General features: G+C 45.7%; 1 protein-coding gene across 4 annotated transcripts; it reads right to left on the bottom strand.

Moving 5' to 3' along the window:
- Positions 1–10385: 10385 nt before the first annotated feature.
- On the bottom strand, positions 10386–23724 carry SERPINA11 (serpin family A member 11). Of its 4 annotated transcripts, none has more exons than XM_056134182.1 (6): positions 23648–23703; positions 20815–20878; positions 19556–20201; positions 13500–13773; positions 11460–11607; positions 10386–10702 (listed from the first exon to the last, which is right to left on the bottom strand). In XM_056134182.1, exons 2-6 carry the CDS (start codon positions 20869–20871, stop codon positions 10505–10507), a joined length of 1323 nt encoding a protein of 440 aa, XP_055990157.1. In that variant the 5' UTR covers positions 20872–20878; positions 23648–23703; the 3' UTR covers positions 10386–10504. The 4 variants fall into 4 exon arrangements, with proteins under 4 accessions (XP_055990157.1, XP_055990158.1, XP_055990159.1 ...); XM_056134183.1 differs by having other exon boundaries at positions 19556–20198; positions 23648–23665; XM_056134184.1 differs by lacking the exon at positions 20815–20878 and having other exon boundaries at positions 23648–23724.
- Between the last annotated feature and the right edge of the window lie 1690 nt (positions 23725–25414).

Here is a 25414-nt window from a genome sequence, read left to right as displayed (position 1 = left end):
GCTCTCCTGGGAACATCTTGCCACAGACTCAGACTACAGTGCTCAGGCCAGATTAATCATTTCTAACCCTAGCAGAGTCCGAATCTAGTTATTGCTTTTTAGATCATGACAGCATTTGCCCATACCAAGCTCTTAACTTATAGTTAAGCATTAGACACTTTGGCCAGGCCCATGTCAATGCCAGGGTAGGACATAGCTTACCTCTTGCCCTGGTTCCATTCAGTCCCTGAATTAGTAAGGGCAGCTGAGGCTTAGGTTGAGAGAACAGATGCCCAGGAGGAAAATAACACTGAGAGTCACATTACAAAAGCATAGCATATTTTCTTCATGTCACTTTCTTCTCTTTCACTATTTGCGTATAGGAAAGCCATGGACTTTTGGGTATTGCCACTCAATGCCTCTTTTGCAAACCACAACACCCAAAAGGAGAGAGAACAAAAGGGAATGCCCTGCCACAGAGGCAGGGTGGGACAGGGGGGTTGGGGGGGTGGGAGGGATACTGGGATCCATGGTGGTGGGAAATGGGCACTGATGGAGGGATGGGTATTTGATCATTGTATAATTGAAACCCAAGCACAAAAATTTGTAAGTCTAAAAAAAATTATGCTTATACTTGCAAAAATAATAAAAATTTAAAAAATTAAAATAAATAAATAAATAACTCAAAAGCATAGCATATACTGTCTTGTGTCCAGGCGAAAAAGACATTGCTCTGAATAAACTATGCAAAGGACTTAGGGAGAAGAGAAAAACAATATTTACAAGTCAACAGAGCACAAAGAAGTTACAAGTAAACACAGAGGAATGGGAGCACTGTGATGGGAGCAACCCAATAAACCTAAACTACCTGAGGCTATGCAGGAAGGACAAAACAATGTTATCCTACAGCACTGGAAAGCATAGAGTCAGTTCTTGGTGAATGGAATCTTCCTCTAGATAGGATTTGTTTGTTCTACCAGGTGTCTGGGAAACCAGTACCCTAGTGTCATCTTAATGCAATTTAGGTCTTGACATTACATCTGGTTTACCCCACATCCCAGGTGGATCAGATCCCTCAGCAGTTTCACATCAGGTCCCCTGGTGTACCAGCTCTCCAATTTTAGCAGAGTCTGAGCTGAAACTTCCTCTATCACCATTATTCTATCCATGTGCTGAGGTTGTCCAGGCTGAGGTTGTCCAAACCGCCGCTCAGCCTTTCAACAACCTCTACTAAATCAGCATTCTCTGTTAGCTTAGCCAGTGACTCCCCCTAGTCTACCTCTGGTATTTTCATCTTTCCAGAAACTTAGCTCTCTCTCTCTCTCTCTCTCTCTCTCTCTCTCTCTCTCTCTCTATATATATATATATATATATATATATTTCCTTGTCAACAAAAGCTTGTTGACAAGAAATATTTTTCAAAAACAGCACCGTTGTAGGATGTTTGCCTTGCACGCAGCCGACTCAACCAACCGGGTTTGATTCCTCTGCCCCTCTTGGAGAGCCTGACAAGCTACCAAGAGTATCTCGTTGCACAGCAAAGCCTGGCAAGCTACCCATGATGTATTCAATATGCCAAATACAGTAACAATAAGTCTCACAATGGAGACGTTACTGGGCCCACTCGAGCAAATCAATGAACAACGAAGAACAGTGTGACAGTGTGACAGATTTAATCTAGTTCCTTTTCATTGTTTTTAGTGGAATGAGTCTTTCAAGTTATTTGTTCTGTCATGGGCTGGAGCGATAGCACAGTGGTAGGGCATTTGCCTTGCACGCAACCAGCCTGGCCGAGCCAGGTTCGATTCCTCCGCCCCTCTCAGAGAGCCTGACAAGCTACCGAGAGTATCTCGCCCGCACGGCAAAGCCTGGCAAGCTACCAGTGGCGTATTCAATATGCCAAACACAGTAACAACAAGTCTCAAAAAAATGGAGACGTTACTGGGCCTGCTTGAGCAAATCAATGAACAACGGGAGGACAGTGTTTGGTTTGGTAGTGTTAGTGTTCTGTCATGGTTAAAAGGAAAAAAAAAGTTTGTTTGGCTGGCTGGTTTGGGGCTTGATTCTTTTAATCAGTAACTATTAATACAGATTGTTCCTAGTAGGGTTGGAGCAATAGCACACCGGGTAAGGCATTTGCCTTGCACGCGGCCAACTTGGCTGACCTAGATTAGATTCCTCCACCCCTTTCGGAGAGCCCAGCAAGCTACCGAGAGTATCTAGCCTGCATGGCAAGGCCTGGCAAGCTACCCATGACATACTTGATATGCCAAACACAGTAACAAGTGTCACAATGGAGATGTTACTGGGCCCGCTCGAGCAAATCGATGAACAACGGGAGGACAGTGACAATGACAGCTCCTAGTAGGTGGCATTATAGGAGAAAGTATTTTTTATGCTATTTTCATAGTTACCGAGATATCTCACCAGCACAGCAGAGCCTGGCAAATTACCTGTGACATATTTGATATGCCAAACACAGTAATAACAAGTCTCACAATGGAGACGTTACTGGGCCCCCTCGAGCAACTCGATGAACAACGGGAGGACAGTACTACAGTTCTAATTAAAAAACTCTAATTCCAGAAAGGAGAGAGAAATAGTCGGAAAGCACAAAATTGTTCAAAATGTGATCTCTTCATTTGGTTTCCTTTTCTCCTGCACTCTCCACCATCACCACCAGGGCGGCGCCCTGCCTTCTTTATCTTGTTACTACAGCACACCCAACATCAAGTGTCCATACGTCATCACTTCCTATCCACTTCTATACACCTTCTCTAACCCGTTCTTCTCAGTGTCTAAGGATTTGCTTTATCCCTCACGGTTCCCTTGCTTTGCTTCTCACATACCTTACACAAATGAGATCACCTAGTATTTGTCTTTCTCCTAACTTACTTCTCTTAACCTTTTATCTTGCATTTTGTTGCTGTTGTTTTTATTGGGTGGGGAGGAGTTACTCGTGGCAGTATTGAGGGGACCCTATGTGGTCCTGGGAATCAAACTGGGGTTGACCACATGTAAAGCAAGTGCCTTACCTCCTGTACTATAACTCCAGCCCTGATTTCATCGTTTCTTATAGCTGAGTAGTGATTTATTGTTTATATATGCCACTATTTCTCTGTTTTTAATCGAGACCACATGTAGTAGTGTTCAGAGACCACCAATATCACATCCAGAGATTATGAAGACCACCAAGACTATCCCTAATGCTATTCAGTGGTTGGGGGGGAGTAGTAATGTCATGCCAGGAATAAAATTCTGGTCCTTTTGCGCATATTAGGCATGTGTTCTGCCACTTGAACTAGTTATTGACCTCTATATCACTGCATCACTGTCATCCCATTGTTTGTCGATTTACTCGAGCAGAGGCCAGTAACATCTCTATTCCTCCCAGCCCTGAGATTTTAGCAGCCTCTAAGGAGGCTCATCTTTCCCAATGATTGGAGGCTCTTTCAGGGTCAGGGGAATGAGACCTGTTATCATTACTGTTTTGGGCATATCGAATACACCACGGGGAGCTCGCCAGGCTCTGCCTGTGTGGGTGGGATACTCTGGTAGCTTGCCGGGATCTCCAAGATATATATATATATATATATATTTATATATATATATGATTTGTTGCCTACTGTAGGAAACTGACCTTTATATCATAACTTATTTATTGACTCTTCTGTTGTGGGACCTTGGAGAGTTTCCAGAGATTGGCTATTATAAATAACACTGCAATGAACACAGATGTGCTTGTCTGTTTCTGAACTGGTGTTTTTGTGTTCTTGGAATAGATATCTAGGGGTGGAGAGGCTGGATGATATGAAAGATTCCTTTTCAATTTGTGGGTACCACTTTATTTCTGAAAGAGTCAAAGGAACAAGATCTCAAGGGTAAACCTTTCCACCATCTGGAGAGATATATGTGGGATCTCTCAGTGTTTGAAATCACTTCTGGGGCACATGGTAGAACTGCTGTGTTCTCCTTAAATGCCTCACCAAGCAGCATCTGGAGTTTCCTCCTCAGATTTCCAACCAGTTTCAAGTTTCATTCTAGCTGATATTTATTTTCAGATTGAAAAAAGATACAAACCTAGTTTGGAGGCTGCAGTGAAAATAAACTAAGCGTCACAGAGAGGGAGTGAGGGTGCCGTCATGGGGGTGCTGTCACACCAGGGTGCTTGGCAGCTTCCCAGCCTTGGAGACGCCACAACGCCCCAGCACTGAGGAGACTCGGTTTTATTTAAACACTAACCAGACACTTAGTGCATGCCTGGCACTTTAGCTGCATGATTCATTCCTCCATGGGCTTACTGAGTCAGAGAGAGATTGGAGGGACCGTCCAGGGTAACAGGTCTCATTCCCCTGACCCTGAGAGAACCTCCAATCGTGGGGAAAGACGAGTAAGGAGATGTTACTAAAATCTCAGGGCTGGGAGAAATAGAGATGTTATTGGGGCCTGCTCGAGTAAATCGACAAACATCGGTATGACAGTGATACAGTGATAAAGAGGTCAGTAAAATATTTCAAGTGGCAGAGCACGTGCCTAAAAACAAATCCAGGCCAACTCCTCCAAAAGCAAAATGGAGCAGGTAGAAGATGTGTTGCCATTCACAGTACAGAGTTGAGTGCCAGGGCTGTGGAATGAGGCCAAAGTTCTGGTGTCAGCTATGGTGACAGTGAAGGACTTGCAGGACTAGGATAGAAACAACTTAGTAGGGAAACATCCTACTTACCGGTGGGGTTCTGGGCATGGACTGGCACTGTGGACACTAAGGACATTCAGGTCCAGCTCAAACACTCAATCATGGCAGCCAAGAGGCTTAGGATCAAGGCAGTATTAAAGGGAGAGGTAGGTGAGGGCTGGATGATAGCACAGTGGGTAGGTTGCTTTGCTTGCACATGGGTAGCCCAGGTTTGATTTCCATCACCCCTTATGGTTCCCTGACCCCACCAGGAGTGATCCCTGAGTGTGAAACCAGAAGTAATCCCTGAGTATCACCAAGTGTGGTACAAGAATAGGGAGAGGTGTAGAGGTAGGAGTTGAACCCCTCAGGAAAACGATTCTCAGACTTGGCTCAGTAGGACCCCAACTATTATTTGGGGTGCAAATGCTGCTGGTAATTTTTAGTATTCTATGAACCACACTGCATTTAGCCCCTGGGGGGCACTAATTTAGCAGAAGGCTAAATATCTTAGAATGAAACATTGAATGTAAAGAAAAATAACCTAGTGTCTGTCTATGCTGGGACAGGAAGTGTTGAGCCATCAGTGCTGACTGAGTGCTTGAGGTCCATTTCCCCTTCCTCCTGGGTTTGACAGGGGTCCTGCTGATTCCTTGGCAGCAGGAGGAAGAAAGCCAGGAGCAGCAACAACTCAGGCCTTGCTCTAATTTCCCAGGGAACTTAAAGCAATTACCGGGGCAATTCCGCCTGCCACCCAGACCAGGACCAGGCCCCTCTGACAACCTTGGCTTTTGCATTTTCCCTGACTCACTGGCTCCCTGGAGACTTCCCTTCTCTCACTGCCAATAAGCCTGTCTCCAGAAAGACAAGCCAGACAGGTTTTAATTTTATTTAATTTATTTTAAGGCACCATTCAATGGCTTCTCAGATTTCACTCCCAGGGAAAACAGGTAAGTTGGTAGGTGACCAGTAGCTGGAGGAGCAGCTATAAATCATGAAAACATGATAAGAGTGACCTCATTTTGCCTGATTGGCAGGTTTTGCTTTGACTTTAGTCATCGTTTGCACATGGAGAGTTTCATGCTCCTCCGTTGCACACAGAAGTTCATTATAATAAGTGAGTTTGCCCAGGTGTATTCACTGGCCTGGGCTGCCCACAATAAAACACCACAGTCTGGAGGTTTCATCAGCGGCCATTTACTCCTCACAACTCTGGAGGCTGCAAGTTCTAGGCCCAGGTGCCAGCGGAGCCAGAATGCCCCAGTATCTTCTCTTTGGTGTGCAGATAGCTGTCTTCCTGAGGCATCTTCATGGTTGCCCCTCTGTGCATGTTCCATGCTGGGGTCTCTGTGCATGTCTACATTTCCTCTTGCAAGCTGGGGAAAAATCCTATGTGCCTAGTCCTCATTTTCACTTAATTCCTGTCTTAAAGGCTACACTCAGGAAGCTCAGGGGTTACTCCTGGCTCTGCACTTAGGAATCACTTATCTTTTCCTATGAGATGCCAGGGATCAAACCACAATTGGCCACAAGCAAATCAAGCACCTATCCACTGTACCGTGACTCTGGCCTCTGCATTACTCTTCTTGCTTTTCCTCCGTGTAAGCTGTCATGGGACTTCTGTCACCCGATTGCACTCAGGCTGACATGGCTGTTCATGTTGGAGTCGCCCTTTCTAGATGGGTGAGGTTCCCAGACTTGCTCCCTTCACGCAAAGATGTGTGTGGGAACTGGAGAGCACCGTGAGCGTAGCAGGCAGGCAGCCGGGGCGGCAACTCCCAAGCTTTGTGCCATCCTTGATGGCACCAACAGGCAGCCCGGTGAGTCTCGGGTCCAGGAGACTGTGATCCCCAGATGTAGCCGCAACACTGAGCTGCCCACCCATTCTGCCAGCAGCAGGGTTGACCAGACTGTCCCAGACCTGCGTGGCTTTGAACATTGTTTTCTATAGAAGGAAGCGAGGAAGCGGCCAGACCCATGGTGGGGAGTAATCCACACGCTGGCCGGGGGAGGAGATAGGAGGACAGACCTGGGTGGGCCCTGCCTCGTTGGCCCCTCTAAGGGCTCCAGAGCTCTCTTGTGGCTGCCGTGATGGAGCGATTCTCCTGCTACTGGGACCTGCTTTTCTTGTCCTTCTCAGAGAGTGCTCCCAAGAGCACTCCACATGCAAACCTCTCCCGGTGTGTTTCTAGGAAACGGAATCCCAGCATTAAGTTACTTAACTGCTTTGCACTTCTGTCACCTATAAAAGTGACAAAAATTACTTCCATGTGTGGATTAAGTGAGATTATGCCGGCAGATTATAAGCCAAGTAAGTGCTTTGTGTGCACTGGGTATTCAGAGGCATTTGCTATTTAGACAATTCACAATCTGGAGACATTTCGATTTCTATGTACACTTTTCAAAGTCACATCAGAAAGAATGGAACTGGTATTGGAGCATCTATGCGCATCTAGACATAGACAGTACGGTCACACAGAGCAGACCATGTAGCATATATCCATGTGCTTTTTCTTCTGCTACTATTTTTATTGCCTCTCGATCATTGGAGCAAATGTGTCAGCTCTAACTAGTTTTTATTAGAACAGAAAGTTCATGGGGGAGGTTGGGAGGAGCAGGGAGAAGCTCATCTTCAGGGCTTGTGAAAAGCATGTGTAAATCCAGTCAGGGAATAGGTCTGTGGCAAAGACCCCTCTGGGAATCAAGCAAAATCAAGCTTTACTGACCTGAGAAAGCATTGGGATTTAAAAAATTCTGGTGGAGGGATGGGTGTCTGGTGGCAGGATGGGTGTTGGCATATTGTGCAACTGAAATCCAATCATGAACAGCTTTGTAATGGTCTATCTCACAGTGATTCAATTGGAAAATTTTTTTTTAAATGTTGGAGTACTGCTATTTATTCAGCCATTGATTAAGCTGAATGAATTGGGCATGAACTCCACATTACTTTAAAAAATTTTTTTTAAATTGGAAATCCATGAGATAATCCATTACAAAGCTGTTCATAACTGAATTTCAGTCATACAATGATCCAGCACCCGTCTCTCCACTTATGTACATTTCCCACCACCCATGTCCCCCATTTCCCTACCATTATCCCCCCACCCCCAGCCTCCCTCTATGGGAGGCACTTCTCTTTTTGCTCTCTCTCCCCTTTTCCTTTTGTGCATTATGGTTTGGAATACAGGTGCTAAGAGATCATGGTGTTTGTTCAGGTAAAGGTAAAGGTAAAGGCCCTCCCGTTGATCGTCGATTTGCTCGAGCGGGCCCAGTAACGTCTCCATTGGAGACTTGTTGTTACTGTGTCTGGCATATCGAATACTCTCGGTAGCTTGCCAGGCTCTCTGAGAGGGGCGGAGGAATCGAACTCAGGTCGGCCATGTTGGCCGCTTGTAAGGCGAACGCCCTACCTGCTGTGCTATCGCTCTACCCGTTTGTTCTGGGCATTCGGTATTTTTATCAGGACGGTAAGGCTGGAGTAGCTTTTCAATTGGGTGGCCACTTTAGGGTGTGGATGTCACTGGCGAAGCTTCTGGAAGTACAGGGATCAGGCAACTGATTTACTCACCCCGCAGGTACAGATTGACCTGCTAGGGGCACCATACCCCGAATAAAAAGGTTTAAAAAATTCCTGTGCCCCCCTCCACTCCCAGACATCGCTACACATATTCACCCACCAGGTGGCCTGGAAGAGTTAAAGCATCTTGTTTCCAGTAGAGCTCCCAGGGGTGGGGTGATTTTAACTATCTGTAGACTCTGAACAGGAGGGAGAAACCTTTGAGCGCATGCTCCCCCTCCACACACAGTCGACAGCCAGCTGGGTTTCCTCCTTTGCCCAATCCAGGTGAATGAGAACAGTGGTCCATGCCCATGTCTTAGGTAAACTGGGGATGCCCTGGAAGATGGGCCTTCACCTGTCAGCTTTCCTACTGCACCCTCTGAATCTTCCAGAATGCTGGACCCATGAATGATGTTAGATTTAAGAACTCCTCCTCAAACCTCTCTGAAGTCAGGGTCTCAGGAAAAACAGTCTGGTCATGCCCAGTTGATTGGTGGGACTGTCTTTAACTGCCTGAGAAGAGCTCTTACTCAATTCTTCCCTTTTAGCCCTAGGAAAGGATTGCAGAGCAGATTGTCTAGGATATGCATAAGCCTTCTGGGCCCCTTTATTGCTGCCAGGAATGGTGTCCACCGACCTATAGGTAGACAGGCAGGGTGGGAAGGGCCCCAGGGTCTGGCAGGGAACTTGTATGCTGGCGGTTGGTGGGGAGGGAGGTGGGGCGAGCCAGTACAAGACCTGTGCTTGGGGTGGAGTTAGAGAGTACATCACATAAAGCCTTTCGTGCCAGCCCTTCATCCTGGCTTCACCCCACCTGGTCTCATCAGCGTCCACTGTCAGTGATTTCCCTTCTCTCCATTTTGTCCACTTATACAACTACATACAGATTGTAGATCCTCCTGCTGCTGACAGGACAAATTTCACCCACCCACCTCTTGCTACCAGCAGCCTCCAGCTTTCCCTTTCTGTACCCCACACCCTCTCTTCCACCATGTTCCTCTGGCATCTTGATTCTGCTCTTGAATTGGTTTCATCTTGTTTCTTAGACATTCCTTTTCCTCCTTCTCTCCCATCTTTCCCTGTGACCCCAAGTTCCATACCCATAACCAGACATCCCCTGTCTTACACTCCAAGTTCTTAGTTCCCTTCCTTTAACTGAGGCTTACCTGCTTTTCCAGACCAAGTTCAACTCTTATCTGGGTGGGGTGGGGTGGGATGCTTTGGGGATTGCTTCTTCCTACACCTGCATGGTTTATTGTTACCCTCTGGGTGTCAGCATGGGTGTGGGATGGGTGTCCCACACATGCCCATACAGGGGATGGGACTTATTTATACATGGTACATTCAGTGAATGGGTGTTACACCCGTGGTACACAAAGCAGATGGTTGTTACACACGTGGTACACTCAGGGGATGATTGTTACACAGGCAGTACACTCAGAGAATGCTTGTTACACGTGTGCTACACTAAGAGGATGCTTGTTACATGAGTGGTACACTCAGGGGATGGTTTTTACAAGTGTGGTATTTGTGGTATGCTCAGGGGATGGGTGGTACACATGTTACATTTAGTTTTTGTTGTTCACGCAAAGTGCACTCAAGAATAAGGAATGTCCTTCCATGCCAGCATCTTCTGTGTCCCCATAGTTTTTGACAGGTGGCCCTTTAAAACTCTAGGGACACACTTCTGGGAGGGGGACTTCCAAGCTCTAAAGTGTATTCCTCTTCAAGTGTACACTGACCCCAAATCTCTCTCTGGCCCTGTTTCTGCTCTGGACCCAGTGTCCCACCTGGCCACATGGACCTTCTTATTTTCTTTCACTTTGAGTTACCCCTTGGGCATCTGACTCACCCGGCTGGAGTGAACCATTCTGTGCCCTGATCTTTTCATGGCGCTGCTCTGACTCCAAGGTGACCTAATCTCTGAGGCCTGGTCATGACATTTTGGGGTCACCTCATTTTGCTGCATGGATGGGATAGGCCTCTAAAGTGAAAGACTGCCTTTATCCTCCCAATTTCCTTGAGTCCTAGGAGGACACTTGAGAGAGGTTTTGGGGTGACAGGGAATAGTGGACATCACCTGGGAGACTATAGTATAAAACTCTCTTCGTGGTCCACATTAGAACCACCACTGACACCAGAATCAGGGTGAGTGTAGATAGAGTGAGCCTGCAGCTCCACTGTAGTTTTATTAGAACACTGACCCACCCACCCCAAGCTTCCAGCTGCCCATGCAGGACGGTGCAACCTTCTGTCTGGAGCAGGAATCAGCCCTGTGTCCTGCCACCATCCCCCTAGGCTGGGTCAACCACCTTCCCCATGAAGAGCAAGCTCTGGGTAGTGACCTCCCAGAGGAGCAGCAGGAAAGGCCTGTTGAAATGGGAATGGGGGGTCCATGTTGTGTTCTGAGACTGGGACTGGGAGAGGAGCCCCGAGGCTGCTCCTGCCTCAGTTCCCCGCTCATTCATGTCCACAGTCGCTTTGTGCAACACCTAAGAGGAGAGAAGGAGAGCAGAGGTTACATGAGTTCATGTGTCTTGAAGGGGATTGTTGCTTTGTGTGGCTCTGGGGATGTGAGGGCAGAGTACCCATTCAAGCCCCCTGGGTCCTGTCTTCTGAGGAACAGGAAATCTTGACTTACTTCCTGTTCTCCTCCATGCACTTCCCTCTATCCTATCCTGGGGACCTGCCCAGTGATCCACAGAACATAACTACGCTCATGTGCTTCAAGCCAGGACACATTTCCTCTTTCCTTTCCACCATGATCTAAGAATGACATGTTCCAAGAGGAGGCCTTCTTTACTGACATGCTGGAAGTAAGAGGGATGAGCTGTAGCCAGATGACAGACAGATCTCTGAGATGTCAAGGGAACCACAGGAACCTGACTTTAACTAAAATAAGGAACTGTATGGGGGCTGCTTGTTATGGCAGCAGAGCTGCCACACTCGCGTCCTGCTTCCACCTGCCCCAACTCTGACAGCTGCGGGGAAGACAGATGAAATTCACCTGGGATCAAGGATAAGGAATAAAAGCAAAGCTATTCTCAAGGCTGTGGGATTTTCCGCTGGGTGTCCTTGAATGCAAATCTCCTTAATTCAGGACTGTATTTCTGCCCCAAATGTAGCGGGAATGTAGTGTGTTGAAAGGGAGTTGCCCCACAGAACAAAGAAAGGGAAGCTTGACTTGAAAATTCACCACAGATCAAAGGAGGAAGACGCCCCCCTAAAAGCCCCAACTCCTCCCCTTACCCTGGAGATGGTTTTCTTGAGCTGCCCTGTGATTCCCGATAAGTCAGTTTCTGTGTTGAATACATTGGTGAAACCAATGTGGGGAAGTATCTCTTCCAGGTTATATGCTCCAGAGATGGCAAACCTTGGTAGGTGCAAGTCCAGAAGGCTGCAGAGACAAGCAGACAGGGGTGAGCGGTACCATCTGATCACATGGGGGAACTTTGGGAGGGATGGGTGTTCCACAGAGTGTGGGGGCCGATGTTTCCACAATACTACCCCACACATCAAAACATTCTATGATTCAGAACTTTTTAATCTTGAGACCCCCCAGATATGTGGGTCTGAGGAGACTCCTGGTGTGGTCATGCTTTGTCACAATTATAGAGACTTTCTAGCCTTCACTGAAAGACGCTATGCACTGGCTCAGTTGGCAAATGCCCAAATCTCCTGCCTTTGTATTTATTTTGTTGGAAAATTCTGCTAACTCAGCTTCTGATCTGCCCCCTGCAATTTCCTCCTGGCAGCCTCCAAAGCCAGCCACTGTCCCCTCCCAGTGGTCTGAGCTTTCAGACTGTGAGAACCCAGTGAAAGTTGGGGTGTATGAGGTGTGGGGTCAATAGGATACCTCTCCTCCTCCTCCTGGCCTCTGTGTCTGCCATCCAATCATCACACCTTCTGGGATAAGCCCCTCAGGCTTCTTTTTCCTTCCTGGGTTTCTCCTTGATGTTTGTTTCACCACTGTTAGACCATGGTTGTTTGACCATTACCAAGACATGGCTGGCATGGCTGACAAATGGGTGGCTGAGAAAGCCCTATCCCTGCTGATACTTTAGAGAACTAGGGTAGCTAGGGAAAGTAGGGGTTCTGGGGGAACTAGGGTGTAAGAGCATTACTAGTTTTGCTCTGGGTCTAATGTGAGATTCTGCCCCTCCCTGAGATGGCAGTTGGAAGTCAGAGATTGGACAATGAAAGGGAGACATAGGGTGTAGAGAAGAGAAATAAGCCACCTTGGTCTGCTTGGCAAGTTTCCACAAGCAGCACTTGGAGGGCAGGTCCCACCCACAGAGGGGTGTGGGTGGACAGTTCACTGCAGAATTCTACTCATCAATACAAATGAAGGATAATGACCAGGTAGAGCTCCCAGACAAGCCAACCCTTCCTCAGCTCAAGTATTCATGTTTGAAAACCCATTTATGTGCTGCTATGTTATATGGCAATTACACCTCAATAAGGGCATGAAATACTAAATGCAAGGAAAGTGCCTTACCTGCTCTATTTTGCTGGCCCCAAGCTTATTTTCCTTTAAAAAATATTTGACAGTGGTGGGGGTTTGCACTCACAACTAGTGGAGTTGGGGGTTATCTGATTCTGTGGTCATGGAGACACAGAGTACTGGGAATTATAGTGGGCTTGGTCATAGATAAGGCAAGTGCCTTAAGCACTGTATTATCTCTCTAGCTCCATAATTATTCTTAATCATTGTACTTGATCTGAATTTTTTGCCACATGTGACTGCCTACTGGAAATAAATGATGATCTGGAAGAAGAAGAAAGATTGAAGAAAGAAGTTTGAGGCATAGAGGCTACAGAGATAGTACAGAAGGTAAAGCACTTGCCTTGCATGCAGCTGACCCAGGTTTGATCCCAGCATCCCATATGATCTCCTGAGAACCCCCAGGAGTAATTCCTGAGTGCAGAGTCAGAAGCAAGCCCTGAGCACAGCTGATTGTGTCCTCTTCCCCCCACCCCACACACACAAAACAAAAGATGATGTTTGAGGCAGAAAGAGACTTGGAAAGGAGTAGAATGATTAACAACCAGTCAGCACTTACACTTAAAAAGCTGCAGGTATTAACCGATTGCCTGCTCTAATCAGCATAGGTGTCAATTACTATGGCCACGTTTGTATCTGAATCTCGAATTCTCAAGGTTCATAAGATAAGAAAATACGGGATAGTGAACATAACCAAGGGACAGGGCTCTTTTGGTTAATGTAGACCAAAACCTACTCAGGATTTTGAACAAAGTCTAGGAAAGTCCTCCTGTTGTAATATTTACCTGGGCAGGAGAAACTTGTTCCACTTTTTCAGGGTCTCTGGTTGCAAAGCTGCCTCCACTTGGCCCATCTTCCCAGGGTCAGGGAGGATGAGCAGGGCCAGTGCGTTGCCACTGTACTCTATCTGTAGAACTGTGCAAGCCAACTCTTGGTCATAGAGAAACCGGTGCATCACCTTTTGGTGCATCATGGGGGTATGGGTAGACATCTTCTCATCCATTGACAATCTGCCTTGTTTCTGGGTCTGGTAGGAATGGAAATGTTGCTTCCACTTGGCTGAGAATATGAGACCCACAAAACCATGAGAACATACTCTGAGAGTGCAACCCTGGGCATATGATCATGAAGCCAGAGTTTGGTGTCTTCTGCTTTGGTATTTATGTATTTATTGATTTATTTACAACTTACGTAGGACTCTGAGCTCTATGTGGAGGGATATTTGTGCATTTCCAAAGAGGCTAGCAATATCCCTGGCTTGTAATTACCACTTGATATGTATTTCAGAATAAATGAATTATTAAATAGCAATCATAGAGTAGTTTGACATTACCTACGTTTAACTTGAGATCATTGATTCAACAAATATTTAAAATATGCTTGACTTGGAAGGAATACTTGAGAGGGAACCTAGAGTCAGTGGAGAAATGCTGATATACTGATGATTGGTGTGGCATAGCAATGTTATTTGCTTTAAACATTTATATTAACAGAATTATAAACCAGGATACAAAAATAAAACAAAAAATTTAATTTTGTGTTCAACTCTGGAGAAGAGATGATAATTAAGATGTAGACAGTTAAGATTTCTACTGAGTCATAAGAGAAAAATATTATTTTTTCTGCTTAAACATTTCATTCAAATGGATAAAATAATGAGAAAGTTGCTGAACAAATAACTAACAACCAAGTTTCAAGACAAGAATCAAGTCTTCCAGAAAGAAACCAGAAATTCCTTTTTTCAAACTTGGAATTGATTTCATCAGGCACATGGGTTAGCAGAATCAGGTTCTGTTCCAAGAAGGTGGGATTTTATGTCTTCTCAGAAAAACAAATGACTCTCAGGCCAGTCCTGAAAACTGGACCTCTGCCCAGTGTCTAGAACCAGGAAACGTAATCCCATCCATGTCTTGGAAGTCTGATGGAAGATTTTTTCTCAGCAGCCAAGAGATGAAACAGGACATCTCACATCTCCAAGACCACTGGAAAGACTTCCCTCCACTACGTTCTTTGTGATTATTGCTCATTGGTTCAGAAACTCCCAACCTAGGAACTCCCTAATCAGGGAGATCCAGAGGACGAGCACACAGGTAAGTAGAAAACTGTTCCTTAGACACACTAGTCATGCCAGTCACTGGTACTTTTCACCCAGCATAATGAGAATGCACTTTGTCTCAGTGTGTGCAAACTTCAGAAGTTTCAGAAACCAAGTATCCCCCAGGGAGAGATCTCACACAAGCCCTAACAGTCTACAAATATATGGCCAGTACCCCGAAAATTACTGAGGACACTAAAAACAAATTAACACAATGACTACATGTAGGATGATGTTTTGGATAGAATAAAAAAAATAAATAGACAAAAATAAAATTGGAATGTACTTGAGGTGTGTATTTCTTTTTAATGATAGGGGAGCTTGTATTCTTAGTAGCAGAAGTGTGTGTGTGTGTGTGTGTGTGTGTGTGTGTGTGTGTGTGTAGTCTATAAATTTGAAATAACTGAAGTAAAAAGAAATGGATCCTAGAACTAGTCAATGTTAAGCAGGCAAAACGAGCCCGTTAGAGCAGTAAAGACATGGGGTGATAGTGAATCCCAATTGGAAAATAATATAGATAGCATGATCCTATTGATGCAAAAATGTAAAACACCTGAGCTATATTGCATATGACAACATTCATTAATGGTATGGGTCGGGCACAAGGACACATGCCAATCCTAGGATAGTAGCAGCCTCTGGGGAGGGCTGGAAGAAGGCAAGCAGGCCTAGGGAAGGGAAGAATTTCAAAGGAATTGAGCTGTATCTACAATATGACCATCTACATTTGTTTGGTTTTTGGTCCACCTTTGGCAGTGGTTAGGGCCCACACCCATATGTGGTGCTAGGATTTAAACCAAAATCATGGGTACAGTCACATGCTAGGCAAATGTCTTCACCTTTGTACTATCTCTCTGGCCCCTGAGATATTATTAGGTTAAAAAAAAGAAGCAAGTGGTAAAATGTTAATATGTTACCTCTTGGTCTATTAGTGTCTGGTACTTTTGACATTATTTTCTTATTTCATTATTTCTTAAAATAACATTATTTCCTTATTTTTTATGTTTAGGATAACATAAAGTACAATTTTTCTAAAAACAAATTTCTGAAAAGTGAACATAACTATCAACAAAAATATCAATGAATAAAAATACATAAGAAAACATGAAAATGAATATTTAAAGCAAAAATATCATCAAAAATTCAACAATATTGAACTCTGTGGTGGTAGCTACCAAGAGGAAGAATGTCACTTCTAGGCAGGTGATGTTAGAGACAGGGCTGGGGCTGCCCAAAGGAGAGATTAAAAAGCCTTGTTCTGATTTCTGTCTTATAACAACATAATAATGCTAATAAAATAGAAATAAGGGAAATGGGGAGGAGGAAATGAAGGAAGGAAATGAAGGAGGAAGGAAGGGAGGAAGGGATGAAAGAAGGAAAAAGGAAAGAAATAAAGGAAGGAAAAGGGGAAGGAGGAAGTAATGAAGAGAGAGGAGAAAGGAAAGGAAGGAAGGAAGGAGTGAAGGAAGGCAGGAAAGAAAATGAGAAGGAATAAAGAAACCCAAGCACTGGTCAAGAGTTGTAATCAACCACAAGCGTGTGTGGGATGGAGGGTGGGTAAGGTAGAAAAGGAACTAGGATGACAATAATAGCTGGGAATGATCATGCTGGACAATAACTGAGTGTTAAAAGTAGGTAAAAGGATATACCAGATAACCTTTCAGTATCTGTATTGCAAATTACTATGCCCAAAAGGAGAGAGAGAGAGAGAGAGAGAGAGAGAGAGAGAGAGAGAAAGAGAGAGAGAATGGAGAACAAGAAAGAAAGAGAGAAAGCAAGCAAGCAAGCAAGCTCCTACCACAGAGGCAGACAGGGGTTGGGGTTGATGGGAGGGAACCTGGGGACACTGGTGCTGGAAAATGCACACTGATGGAGGGATCAGTATTGGAACACTGCATGACTGAAACCTAGTCATGAACAGCTTTGTAAGTGTCTATCTCACAGTGATTCAATAATAAAATCTTTTAAAGTAATAAATAATATTATTTATTGTCATTAAAATAATTCACTGTCACTGTCATCCCATTGTTCATCATTTTACTCGAGTGATCACCAGAAACGTCTCCATTCATCCCAGCCCTGAGATTTCAGCAGTCTTACTTTATTCGTCTTTCCCTACGCTGCCATATTAGAGGCTCTTTCAGGGTCAGGGGAATGAGACCCATTATTGTTACTGTTTTTGGCATATCGAATGCGCCATGGGTAGCTTGCCAGGCTCTGCCGTGAGGGCAGGATACTCTCGGTAGCTTGTTGGGCATTTATATATATTTACCTCTATGGGCAAACAATAAACCAGGTAATGCGGAACTTTGTGACCTTGGACTCTGGGCCCAATGGGAACCTAGGTAATGCAGAACTTTGTGACCTCCAGAACTCATGGCTGCTTCTCCTTTAAGGGAGAATAAAATAAGGCTCCCATAATCATGACACCAGACTCCGTGCCAGGCTGTTTTCACTTGGGGCACCCCAGAGCAGGGCAGGTGAGAGCCCTCCCCGCCCCAAGGGACCCAGAACCGGCAGCTGAGCTCCACTACCCAATCGCCACCACACTCCAGGTCGCTTTCTGAACCACGTGGCCACTTTGCGGCCATGTGACACATCATAAGACACTTCCTACCAATTTTCCATAATTACCACACCATTTTTGATGGGGTTCAGACAGTAGGTGACAAATCATAGAGAGAAACATGTATATATAAATATATATATGCTATATATATAGATAGATATAGATATCGGGTTGGCCATGTTGGCTGCATGCAAGGCAAACACCCTACTGCTGTGCTATCGCTCCAGCGCCGCATGGCAGAGCCTGGCAAGCTCCCCGTGATGTATTTGATATGCCAGACACAGTAACAACAAAGTCTCACACTGGAGACGTTACTGGGCCCACTCGAGAAAACTGATGAACAATGGGAGGACTGATATATATATATATATATATATATATATATATATATATATATATATATCGGAGAGCCTGGCAACCTATCGAGAGTATCACACCTGAACGGGCAGAGCCTGGCAAGCTCCCTGTGGTGTTCAATATGACAAAAACAGTAACTATATCAGGTCTTATTCCCCTGACCCTGAAAAAGCCTCCAATCTTTGGGAAATACAAGTAAGGAGGGGCTGCTAAAATCTCAGGGCTGGAATATCATCCAACAAATGGTTGATATCAAGGATATACAAAGCACTGGTTGAATTCCACAAGAAGAAAACATCCAACCCTATCAAAAACTGGGGCGATGAAATGAACAGAAACTTTCTCAAAGAAGAAATCCGAATGGCAAAAAGGCACATGAGAAAATGCTCTACATCACTAATCGTCAGGGGGATGCAAATCAAACAACAATGAGATATCATCTTACACCACAGAGACTGGCCTACATCCAAAATAACAAAAGCAACTGGTGTTGGCATGGATGTGGCAAAAAAGGCACCGTCCTTCACTGCTGGTGGGAATGCTGACTGGTTCAGCCCTTTTGGAAAACAGTAAGGACGATTCTCAAAAAATTAGAAATTGAGATCCCATTTGACCCAGTAATACCACTCCCGGGAATATAACCCAGAGAGGCAAAAAAGTACGGTCGAAATGGCACTTCTGTGTTCATTGCTGCACTTTATGTTCATTGCTGCATTGTTCACAATAGGCAAAATTTGGAAAAACCCCGAGTGCCTGAGAACAGATGACTGGTTAAAGAAACTTTGGTATATCTACACAATGAAATACTATGCAGCTGTTAGAAAAGATGAAGTAATGAAATTTACATACAAGTGGTTCTACATGGAAAGTGCCATGATAAGTGAAATGGGCTGGAGCGATAGCACAGCGGGTAGGGCGTTCGCCTTACAAGCGGCCAACATGGCCGACCCGAGTTCGATTCCTCCGCCCCTCTTGGAGAGCCTGGCAAGCTACTGAGAGTATTCGATATGCCAGACACAGTAACAACAAAGTCTCCAATGGAGACGTTACTGGGCCCGCTCGAGCAAATCGACGATCAACGGGAGGGCCTTTACTTACTTTTACTTAAGTGAAATGAGTCAGAAAGAGAGGGACAGACATAGAAAGCCGGCACTCATCTGAGGAATATAAAGTAACAGAATGGGAGTCTAACAGCCAAGGTTAGTTGAGATAAGTACCAGGAGGTCTTCTCCACGTTTTGGAAGCCAGCAGCACATGCTGGGGGAAAACACAGCTCAGATAGAGAAGGGAACACCAAGTAAAGGATGTTTGGAGTATTTGCTTGGGGTGCGAGATGCATGCTTAAAGTAGACTATGGACTGAATATGATGGCCACTCAATACCTCTATGCAAACTACAGAACCCTAAAGGAAAGAGAGAGCAAAAGGGAATTCCATGCCACAGAGGCTGGATGGGGTGGGGGGGATGAGGGGGTGGGAGGGCTACTGGGATCATTGGTAGTGGAGAAAGGCAAATGGTGGAGGGATGGGTACTCGTTCATTGTATAATTGAAACCCAAGCACAAAAGTCTGTAAGCCTAAAACTGTACCCATGGTGTTTCACTAATAAAAAAAAGTAAACAAAAAATAAAATATCAGGGCTGTGATGAACAGAGACATTATTGACACCTGCTTGAGTAAATTGACACACAGCGGGATGACAGTGACAGTGATATTATTAAAATAATAATAAGTAAAAGAACCCAAACTCCTTTTGAACCAGGGTCAGGAGTGGATGGGCACGTTCACCTGCAGAGGTGGGTGTAGGAAGGTGGTCCTCACCTTTGAAGAAGACATAATTCAGGAGGAGCAGTCGGGTGTCTGGGCTGAGCTCCTGGAGGCAGTCCACCACCTGCCCATACGTCTGCTTCTTCACATAGTGGTTGATCTGCCTCCCGGTGGCAGCAGCGTCTGTGAAGTTGGCAGCAAAGGCGAGTGCCCCGTACAGCTCCCTGATGCGGTCCACAGCATGCTTCTGGGGCTGCAATTTCTTGTCCAGGAACAGAGAGGTGCCCACCTTGAGCTCCAGTTTGGGGCTGGGCAGGACAAGGGTGTGCAGGAGGCTCTGGAAGCCCCAGTGGATGTCCGCTTCCGGGATCTCTGTGAGGTTGAAGCCGAGGCCCTCCAGGATCTGAGTGGAGATGTTGGCCTGGGCGCCAAGAGCCATCAGGGCCAAGGTGCAGGAGATGCTCACGGGGGAGAAGACGATGTTTCCGGGGCTTTCTGAAGCCAGGTGCTTGTACAAGCGCAGGGCAAAGCTGGTGATGGTGGGTGTGATCTTGTGGTAGGCAGGGATGGCCTCTGACAGCTGATTGTTTGGGGCTGGAGCCACTTCCACAAGCTTGTCCACGAGTGCGGAATGGGGCTGGCCGTGGACAAAAGCCAGGACCCCTGCTCCCAGCAGCCACAGCCACACGGCTCCCATCTTCTGGAGACAAGATGTTGGATAGGCTACTCCTCTTCCTAAATAACCTTCAGGACCCTCTCTACCCCCAACTGGCAACCTTGGGTCCCAACTGCATCCATAAAAGTTTGTAGGGGGCTGCTGCAGAGGGCAGGTTGTAAGTGAGTAAGCAGTGTCCCCAGATACCCCCACTCTAGACTTTACTCAGAAATCAGTCCATATTGACCCACTTTTGTTTGGGCAGGTCTAAAAAGTTTGGTTGATGGGTATTTGATCATTGTATAATTGAAACCCAAGCACGAAAATTTGTAAGTCTACAACTGTACCTCATGGTGTCTCACTAATAAAAATTTTTTTTAAAGTTTGGTTGAGTAAAGAACTCTCATCTCTGCACTTCCTTTTCCTCCCTTCTTACCTCTTCTATCTCTTTTTCTTTCCTTTCCTTTCCTTCCCATTCTCTTTCCCTTTTCTCTTCTTCCTCCTTCCCTCCCTTCCTCCCTTCCTCACACCTCCATCTCTCCCTCCCTCCCTCCCTCCCTCCCTCCCTCCCTCCCTCTTTTCCTTCCTTCCTTCCTTCCTTCCTTCCTTCCTTCCTTCCTTCCTTCCTTCCCTCTCTCTCACTTTCCTCCCTCCTTACCTCTTTCCCTTCCTTCTTTCCAGCTTTCTTCATTCTTGTTTCTGACCAATCTTTCATTTAATACCTTTCAAAAATTAGGGTGACACTTATTGTGTGGATGACAAAGGCACCATATAGCTAGAGCCCGGTGGTGAATCCAAAAAGAGTGACCCATCTGTCATACCCTTGGCCCCTCAGGTTTCTCTCGTTACACCAGTACTGCCTCTCCATTATGGTCATTGTAGAGACTGGCAGGAAGTATCTTTAATGGACTGAGTTAGGTTCCGTCCACAATCCAGGAACTTAAGTCCTAGCCCTCTTTGTACTGCAGGATGTGATCTTACCTGGATATGGGGCACTGCTGATGTGAAGAATGAAACAATGTCACTAGATGGACCATAATTTGATAGTGTCCTTATAGAAAGGACTTGTTTGGACACAGACAAGCATACAGGGAGAACAAAACTGGAGGTGAAGACAGAGATGAGGGCAGGGGACTGCCAGTCTAGGGGAGCCCGAAACTACCTGCCACCTGGGGAAAAGGAGAGAGCAGGAGGTCCCCACTAGTTCTGAGCAGGACCCTCCATGTCTGCACCTTCGTCTTGAACTTCCTGCCTCGTGAGCATGAGATCAGGGCTCAACTGTCAATTAAGCAGCCCAGAATATGGTTTTGTATGGTGGTAGGCTAGGAAACAAACACAGTGTATCCTGTATTAAGTTCTAAATATGCTGATCATCTCTAGGGGGCTTGGGGTGTTTGGGGAGCAGGAAACCCCTTGCTGTGGGCAGGGAACATAGACATAGCTCCAGCCCCAGCCTGAGACACTGTGTAGACCATGCCCCCTGCACACTCCACCCAGCCTGGTGCCCTCATTTCCCTTCCAGATGCTATACACACATGCACACGTGCACACACACATACTCACATACATGCATGCTCACACACACACACACACACACACCAGCTGAACTCATAGAGCACACCCCCACATTGCCAGGAGGACACCTCTCCCATGCCTTAATGTCCTTGGCAGGGAGAGCAGCTCCATCTCCCTTCAAACCTGCTCCTTCCAGCCACCTGAACTCACCCTCCATCACCTATAGTGATACCATTGTCTTCCTCAGAAGCTGAAATGCTTAGGACACAACCAATTTCCTCTGGGTAAATGATGAATGTGGTCAGTGAGGGATATGGCCAATGGATGTGGTCAATGGATGAGTGTAGCCACTGAATGCAGTCAATGATGGATGTGGTCAATGATGAATGTGGCCAGTGGATGTGGTCAGCGATGGGTGTAGCCAATGAATGTGGTACATAATGCGTGTAGTCAATGGATGTGGGAAATGATGGATGTGGCGAAATCATATTTTAGCAGATGATCTATCACACAGTTTATCTCTAACCCCCTCTCTCCCACCAAACCCCACAGGACGGTTGTCCAGGGGAAAGAATGTAACTTGGTCTGGGCCATGTTGAAATTGTTTGCTGATCAAAGTACTGTGGACAGTTTCCCAAGGCTACCACCACCACCTCCTCCTCCTCCTCCTCCTCCTCCACACAGCTCCAAAGGGCTCACTTTTTGCCTTTTATACATGTTGGATTTTGTTTAAGGGGAGAATTGCAGATGCAAAATTTCAGATTTGGTATGACTCTGGGAGAGATAATAGATGCCAGGCAACAGACCGCTACCTCCAGTTTGCCTTTTTCATCCAGTGGAACTCATCACCTTGTCGTCTACCTTATTGCACTCCCAAAGGCCCCAGTTGTCCATAAGGGTCTGTTTATCTCAAGAGAACTGAGGGTCTGGGGTTGGCATAAAAATTCTAAAAGATCTCGCTGTGGGGTCTGTACTCCACTGTTCTCCTCCACAAAATCAATGAGCACATCTGAGTCCTAGTGGGTGGTTGAGTTTACAAGGATTACAAGGTATATAATGCATGAGACACTGCAAGGACAGAAAGAGGTAGGATTAGTAGTTCCACCTTCCCACTGAAACTGGGCGTCATAAGACCTAATGCACTTCTTCGCTCCTTTTCCAGAAAAGCTCCAGAAGGAAATTAAGAGCCCCCAAACTAGAAACTTCAGGGAGATTTTTCAATATTTGCCAGTGCAATGGGGGAAGAGAAACAAAGATAGATATTCTATATTCTATATTCTTTCAAAGAACTAGAGGCAAGGAGCACTGCTGAGTTCATAGGGTGAGGGTCTGGCATGGTGAAAACTTCAAATATGCCAGGACAGTGATGGGCAGTGAAGGTTGGTGGTGCCCAGCACCACCCAGGTTGAGGATAACTGTCATCTAACTGGATTCTTTTGGGAATCCTAAAACATCAGTATGAGTTATACATCCAGGGAAACTGAGGTTCAGGACCAGGACTCAGGGCTGTGAGGCAGTAGGAACAAGGTTCAAGTTCCAGGTCAAAAGTCATGTGCGTTTTGGGCTATATCCAACTGTGCTCAGGACTTACTCCTAGCTCTGTGCTCAGGAGTCATTTCTGGCAGTGTTTAGGGAGCCCCTCTGGTGTTAGGTATCAAATTCTAGGTCAAAATTTACCAGCTGCTGGTAAATTTTCGGACACCACATTGTCAGTTTTCTGGGAGAGAGTTTTACTCCCTGTTTTCTTCTCTATTTGCCAGGAACATGGGCGTTTTCTCTTCCAGTGGGTGGGGGAGGGGTCAGTTCTCCATAAGGGACTATTGAAAACCTGAAGTTTCAAGGTCAAGTCTTAGAAGCAGGATATTAGTGTATCTTTTTTTTTGAGGGCATTTCTGTCCCACCTCTACCATCAGAACTGGGGGTGGATGGTGGCCGGCTCCCAGCCTTCCTTCCCTCTGGGGCAAGCAGGTACTCACCACAGGTCCTGGGCTCAGGCTGCTGGTTTTCTGCCCACAGGAAAGTGGTGTTTACAGCTCTCAGCCTCCTAGTCAATATTTTTCAGTGCAGTAGCCGGAACCGGTATTTGGGCAGTGCACCAAAAGCAGGAAGGGACATTTTTGTTTATTTTTAAGTATCTGTCTAGGTTGTCTGAGCAAACAAATGAATTGAATCATGATCCATCTCCAGCTGAGTTGGGGAATGTTCTGATACTACAGGTGGCAGCCCTTGAGGTGGGTGCTGCCTGTCCATTGTCGGAGTTCTTGTGTGTTGCAGGAGATTTTCCCCTGGATCCTGCCCCCAGGAAGCATGGCAGAGGCATAGTCCGTCCTACTGAATGTGGGCTCAGACCTGTAGCTTTCTTAGCAGTTTCTGTGGTCAAATAAATGACTCTCTCTCCCCAGTCAGGTTGTCACTGCCTGCCACACTATTTCAGCATTTCATTGCCACATTATTTACTTTTATTTATTTTTCTTATTTTTAATATTTTTATTTTATCAATGTACCATGGTTTACAAAGCTGTTCATAGACACACAGTGTTCCAGCACCAACCCCACCACCAGTGTTCCCTTCCCTCCACAAGTGTCCTCAGGTTCCCTCCCCAAAAACTCCTCAACTTGCCTCTCTGATGGGCCCATTTGGCTGTTAAAATCTGCATCTCATGTTTCCAGTGTTGTTGACTCTTTGATTTGGATATGTATTATATATTTTATATAATAGCTACACCACTCCTTATTTTTATTTGTGTGTGCGTTTTGGGCTATATCCAACTGTGCTCAAGACTTACTCCTAGCTCTGTGCTCAGGGATCATTTCTGACAGTGTTTAGGGACCCCCTATCGTGTTAGGTATCAAACTGGGCTGGCCATACACAAGGCAAGCACCTTAACTCCTGTACTTTCTCTTCAGCCTCTTCACTGCTACTTTAAAGATATGTAGTACATGCAAAGAAAATAAATGATGAGAGGAAATTCAGTAAGGAGTGCATGATCCCTCCTGCCATAAGAAAGGTCCTTCCCAGATATCATTCCCTCCATTTCATACATGTTTTACCCAAGAATGAAGCATGGAGTTAAATGAACATTTATTTATGAGAAAATCTCTAGGGCACAGAGTTCAGATGGCTTGTAAATTCTACTCTGTGGGTGCTGCATTCTCCTATTTGGCTGCAAAGAGTGTGTGCCTCTGTATAAAAGCATCAACTAAGCAATGTTGGCAGAATTATTTAATCTCATGCATAAAATAGTCAAAACTTTCCTGGGGGTCTCTAAAACATTTTAAAGTCCCCACCCAAGGATTGGATCTGATTCACCAACAGAGTGAGACTAAGGTGCAGTCAGATAATACAAGATGGCTGGGGGGGGGGGTCTGTGAGGCTGGAGTAAACCTCTCTGTGGGGAACCTGGGGGAGATGCTTTCCTTGGGACTCAACCAGTGTGAACTGGAAAAGGCCAAGGTCAGGGACTTTGGTGTCAAGCTCTGCTGGGCTCTGAGTACCCATCAATCCTGGGGCTAGAATGGCTAGAACCTTTTGGGTGTTTACAAAGACACATAAGCAAGAGTATCGAAGTAGATGGCCAGATACTCTTTTTCACCTAAGAGCAATCCAGATCACTCTTGGCTTGTGCAAATCAAATGTTTCCCTCTTGCAATTGACATATTCCACACCTGGGAAAATGAACAACTCTCAAGACACACATTTTGGATTCTATTCAAAATCTGGCACACTGAGAGTCCACTTTATA

The sequence above is a fragment of the Sorex fumeus genome, unplaced genomic scaffold, assembly GCF_029834395.1.
Source record: "Sorex fumeus unplaced genomic scaffold, SorFum_2.1 ptg000098l, whole genome shotgun sequence".
Classification (NCBI taxonomy): Eukaryota; Metazoa; Chordata; class Mammalia; order Eulipotyphla; family Soricidae; genus Sorex; species Sorex fumeus.
The sequence above is the reverse complement of the archived record's forward strand: the minus strand, read 5'-3'. Positions and strand labels throughout refer to the sequence as shown.